Here is a 5,000-nt window from a genome sequence, read left to right as displayed (position 1 = left end):
TTCAGGTATTATTATTACTATTATTATTATCATTATTATTATTATTATTTTTATTATTATTATTATTTTTGGACCCTGTATCAATATTGTTTTGTGCTAGACACCTCCCCCCCCCCCCCCCCTCTCTCTCTCTCCCGCACCCCATAGTTAAGTCGCTCGCTCGCACCCTGTTTTATTTTCTGCTTTATTTTCTTTCGTTTTTATTTTTTTTACTTTCAGCGTTTGGGGACATGAAGGGAGCGTTTGAAGGTAAAATGTTTGTGTGTGCGTTTGTGCGTGTTTGTTTACGTTTTTTTACTACTACTACTAATATTGTCATAGTGTTAAGTGTCTGGTACTACTAATACAACTACTACTACTACTACTACTACTACTACTACTACTACTACTAATGTTGTCATTGTGTTAAGTATGTGGTACTATTAATACAACTACTACTACTACTACTACTATTCTCTCTCTCTCTCTCTCTCTCTCTCTCTCTCTCTCTCTCTCTCTCTCTCTCTCTCTCTCTCTCATCACCACCAATATGAAACATCACACACAACACCCAAACACCACCACCACCATCACTCACCCCCCCCCCCCCCTCCCTCCACTCCGCCAGGGCTGGGCTTCAACCTGTCGGCGGTGCAGGGCAAGGCGTCCGCTGGGGCCAAGACTGTGGGGTCCTTCTTCTCCTCTGCCTTCAGCAAAGCCGGCGCCAGTGTGAAGGAGGCCGGGTCCAAGATTAAGGAGAGTGTGGAGAAGAACGTGAGTATCGGAGGGAACGGAGGGAAGGTCGGAGGGGTGGAGGAAAGATGTGGGTAGGTCATGGTGGAGTGGGAGGGACGTGGGTGTGGTATTAGTGGGTGAAAAGTGGAGTTATGTGTGTGGATGTGTCTGAAAATCTGGCAAATTGGAGAAAAGAAAGTGTATGTTCGAGAGGGGCTGGAGAGAAAACGGAGGGGTGGAGGGAATGGAGGGAAGGTCGGAGGGGTGGAGGAAAGATGTGGGTAGGTCTTGGTGGAGTGGGAGGGACGTGGGTGTGGTATTAGTGGGTGAAAAGTGGAGTTATGTGAGTGGATGTGTCTGAAAATCTGGCAAATTGGAGAAAAGAAAGTGTATGTTCGAGAGGGGCTGGAGGAGAAACGGAGCGGTGGAAGGAATGGAGGGAAGGTCGGAGGGGTGGAGGAAAGATGTGGGTAGGTCTTGGTGGAGTGGGAGGGACGTGGGTGTGGTATTAGTGGGTGAAAAGTGGAGTTATGTGAGTGGATGTGTGTGTGAAAGTCTGGCAAATTTGAGAAGTGGAGAAAAGTAAGTGCATGTTTGGGAGGGGCTGGAGAGAAAACGGAGGGGTGGAGGGAATGGAGGAAAGCTTGGAGGGGTGGAGGAAAGATGTGGGTAGGTTTTGGTGGAGTGGGAGGGACGTGGATGTGGTATAAGTGGGTGAAGAGTGGAATAATGTGAGTGGATGTGTCTGGTAAACAATCCAACACAGTCATATTCTACACAATGACTGGTACTGTTTAGGTGCATTACGTGACTGCATGTATGTGGATTAGTCATACAAAATTACACTATGTTTGGGAGGGGCTGGAGAGAAAGTGGAGGGGCAGAGGGACGAGGGAACAAGGTGGAGAGGTGGAGGAAAGACTTGGCTTGGTGGAGAGCGAGTGGGAGGGAGATGGAGTTAGTGGAAGTGGAGGAAAAATGGAGGAAAGTGGAGTGAAATGTTTGGATAAGGTTACAATTTGGAGGAGAGAGAGAGAGAGAGAGAGTTTAAAATCAAATTATTTCTGGTTTAAATATATCATCTCTCTCTCTCTCTCTCTCTCTCTCTCCAAATTTCTGAGAGAGAGAGAGAGAGAGGAGGAGGAGAGAGGAGAGAGAGAAGAGAGAGAAAGAAGAGAGAGAGAGAGAGAGAGAGAGAGAGAGAGTCAGGTCACACAACTTTATGGCTACTTCCTGTCTGGAGGAGGAGGAGGAGGAGGAGGAGGAGGAGGAGAAGGAAGAGGAGGAGGAGGAGGAGGAAGAGCATTATATATATATGTTTTTCCCTCCATATCTTCCCTCCACTCCCTCCCTCCTTCCCTCCATTCCCTCCCTCCTTCCCTCCTTCCCTCCTTCCCTCCTTCCCTCCCTTCCTTCCTTCCTTCCTTCCTTCCTTCCATTTCTTTACTCTTGCCAAATCTCTCTCTCTCTCTCTCTCTCTCTCTCTCTCTCTCTCTCTCTCTCTCTCTCTCTCTCTCTCTCTCTCTCTCTCTTAAATTACAATAATATATCACACACAAAGAAAGAGAGAGAGAGAGAGAGGTTCACAATATTGATTTCTTCATTATAATCTCAAGAAGTGGAGAGATAAGGGGGCAGGTTGAAACTTCTTACCTCCAGTTTCTCTCTCTCTCTCTCTCTCTCTCTCTCTCTCTCTCTCTCTCTCTCTCTCTCTCTCTCTCTCTCTCTTTGTTCTTACACTTAAAACAAATTACTTATTGTGGAAAGCAACAAAGAGAGAGAGAGAGAGATGTCACGGTTGTTGGAAAATTTGTATTGTTTTCTCTCTCTCTCTCTCTCTCTCTCTCTCTCTCTCTATCTCTCTATCTTTCATTATATGCAAAAAATACTACTATAATAATGATAATAATAATAATAATAATAATAATAATAATAATAATAATAATAATGTTTTTTTCCCTTCCCTCCCCTTCCCTCCCCTTCTCTTCCCTTCCTCCTTCTCTTCCCTTCCTCCCTTCTCTTCCCTTCCTCCCTTCCTTCCTCCCTTCCCTCCTTCTCTTCCCTTCCTCCCTTCTCTTCCCTTCCTCCCTTCCTTCCTTCCTTCCCTCCCTCTTCCCTTCCCTCCTTCCATTCCCTCCTTCCTTCCCTTCCTTCCCTTTCCTACCTTTCCCTTCCCCTTTCCTTCCTTTCCTTCCTTCCTTCCTTCCCTTCCCTCGCCTTCCATTCCATTCCTTTCCCTTCCATTCCCTTCCATTCCCTTCCATTCCCTTCCCTTCCCTTCCCTTCCCTTCCCTTCCATTCCCTTCCCTTCCCTTCCATTCCCTTCCCTTCCATTCTTTCCTTCCATTCCTTCCTTCCTTCCTCCTTCCATTCCTTCCCGTCCTTCCATTCCTTCCTTCCTTCATTCCCTTCCTTCCATTCCTTCCATTCCATTCCATTCCATTCCTTCCTCCTTCCATTCCATTCCCTTCCCTTCCCTCCCCTTCCATTCCATTCCCTTCCCTTCCCTTCGATTTCCTTCCCTTCCTTTCCCTTCCTTTCCCTTCCCTTCCTTTCCCTTGCTTTCCCTTCCCTTCCCTTCCCTTCCCTTCCTTTCCCTTCCTCTCCCTTCCCTTCCATTCCTATCCCTTCCCTTCCCTTCCCTACCCTTCCATTCCCTTCCCTTCCCTTCCTCTCCCTTCCTTCCCTTCCTTCCATTCCTATCCTTCCTTCCTTTCCTTCCCTTCACTTCCCTCCTTCCATTCCCTTCCTTTCCTTCCTCTCCTTCCCTTCCATTCCTATCCTTCCCTTCCTTCCCTTCCCTCCTTCCATTCCCTTCCTTTCCTTCCTCTCCCTTCCTTCCATTCCTATCCCTTCCTTCCTTCCTTCCTTCCCTTCCTTCCATTCCTTCCATTCCTTCCTTCCTTCCTCTCCCTTCCATTCCATTCCCTTCCATTCCCTTCCTTTCCCTTCCATTCCCTTCCCTTCCCTTCCTTTCCCTTCCATTCCCTTCCCTTCCATTCCCTTCCTTTCCCTTCCTCTCCCTTCCCTTCCATTCCCTTCCTTTCCCTTCCCTTCCCTTCCATTCCCTTCCTTTCCCTTCCTCTCCCTTCCCTTCCATTCCATTCCTATCCCTTCCTCTCCCTTCCTCTCCCTTCCATTCCCTTCCATTCCCTTCCATTCCTATCCCTTCCATTCCATTCCCTTCCATTCCCTTCCCTTCCATTCCCTTCCCTTCCTTTCCCTTCCCTTCCATTCCCTTCCTTTCCTTTCCCTTCCATTCCCTTCCTTTCCCTTCCCTTCCATTCCCTTCCCTTCCCTTCCCTTCCCTTCCCTTCCATTCCCTTCCTTTCCCTTTCCTTCCTTTCCCTTCCCTTCCCTTCCCTCACTTTCTTCCACCTCTCTGTTTTACCTCCTCCTCCTCCTCTTCCTCCTCCTCCTCCTCCTCCTCTTCTTCTTCCTCCTCCTCCTCCTCCTCCTCCTAATTTCTCCTTGTCATATTTATTTGCTTTTTATTCCTTCCTTCCTTCTTCCATTCCTTACCTCCTCCTCCTCCTCCTCCTCCTCCTCCTCCTCCTCTTCCTTTCTATATTTCCTCCTCCTTCTTCTTCCTTCCTCTTTTTTTCTTTTCCTTCCTTCCTTCCTTTCCTAACCTAACCTTACCTCCTCCTCCTCCTCCTCCTCCTCCTCTTCCTCCTCCTCCTCCTCCTCCTCCTCCTCTAACTATCCTCTCGCTGACCTCCTCCTCCTCCTCTTTCTAACAAACCCACACACTCATGGAATCCCTCACCCACCTCCTCCTCCTCCTCCTCCTCCTCCTCCTCTTCCTCCTCCCACAGACCCTCCTCTCTGAGTTCAACAAGGAGCAGGAAGCATTCATCAAGGCCAAGGGGGGGAAGGGAGGAGAGGCGCTCCCCCCCTGGGTGGGATATCCCGACGAGGACAAGCTGAAGGAGGAGATTCTCGCGCTGGCAACGGTGAGTGAGGAGGAGGAGGAGGAGGAAGAGGAGGAGGAGGTGGGTGAGGGATTGTGTGAGTGTGTATGTTTGTTAGAAAGAGGAGGAAGAGGAGGTTAGCAAGAGGATGGTAAGAGGAGGAGGAGGAGGAAGAGGAAGGATTAGGGTATGATAGATTAGGAAGGGAAGGGAATGGTAGGGAAGGGAAGGGAAGGGAAAGGATGGGAAGGGAAGGGATTGAAAGGGTAGGGAAGGGAAGGGAAGGGAAGGGATGGGAAGAGAAGAGAAAGGAAGGGAAGGGATGGGAAAGGAGGGGAAGGGTAGAGAAAGGAAGGAAGAGGAGGAGGAGGA

General features: G+C 48.8%; 1 protein-coding gene across 3 annotated transcripts in view; it reads left to right on the top strand.

Annotated features, from left to right (window-relative positions):
* LOC126988609 (synapse-associated protein of 47 kDa-like) overlaps window positions 1–5,000 on the top strand; it is a 21,043-nt gene that overhangs the window by 3,159 nt on the left and 12,884 nt on the right. For 2 of the 3 annotated variants that reach the window (XM_050846968.1, XM_050846966.1), the window contains exons 2-5: window positions 1–5; window positions 220–249; window positions 608–753; window positions 4,533–4,670. The exon at window positions 1–5 is cut by the window's left edge and continues 72 nt beyond it. In XM_050846968.1, coding sequence (XP_050702925.1) covers window positions 1–5; window positions 220–249; window positions 608–753; window positions 4,533–4,670 — 319 coding nt within the window. The remainder of the gene's footprint in view (window positions 6–219; window positions 250–607; window positions 754–4,532; window positions 4,671–5,000) is intronic. The other variant, XM_050846967.1, reaches the window with a different exon arrangement.

Source organism: Eriocheir sinensis, chromosome 69 (genome assembly GCF_024679095.1).
Source record: "Eriocheir sinensis breed Jianghai 21 chromosome 69, ASM2467909v1, whole genome shotgun sequence".
Lineage (NCBI taxonomy): Eukaryota > Metazoa > Arthropoda > Malacostraca > Decapoda > Varunidae > Eriocheir > Eriocheir sinensis.
This window is presented reverse-complemented; position numbering and strand designations above follow the sequence as displayed.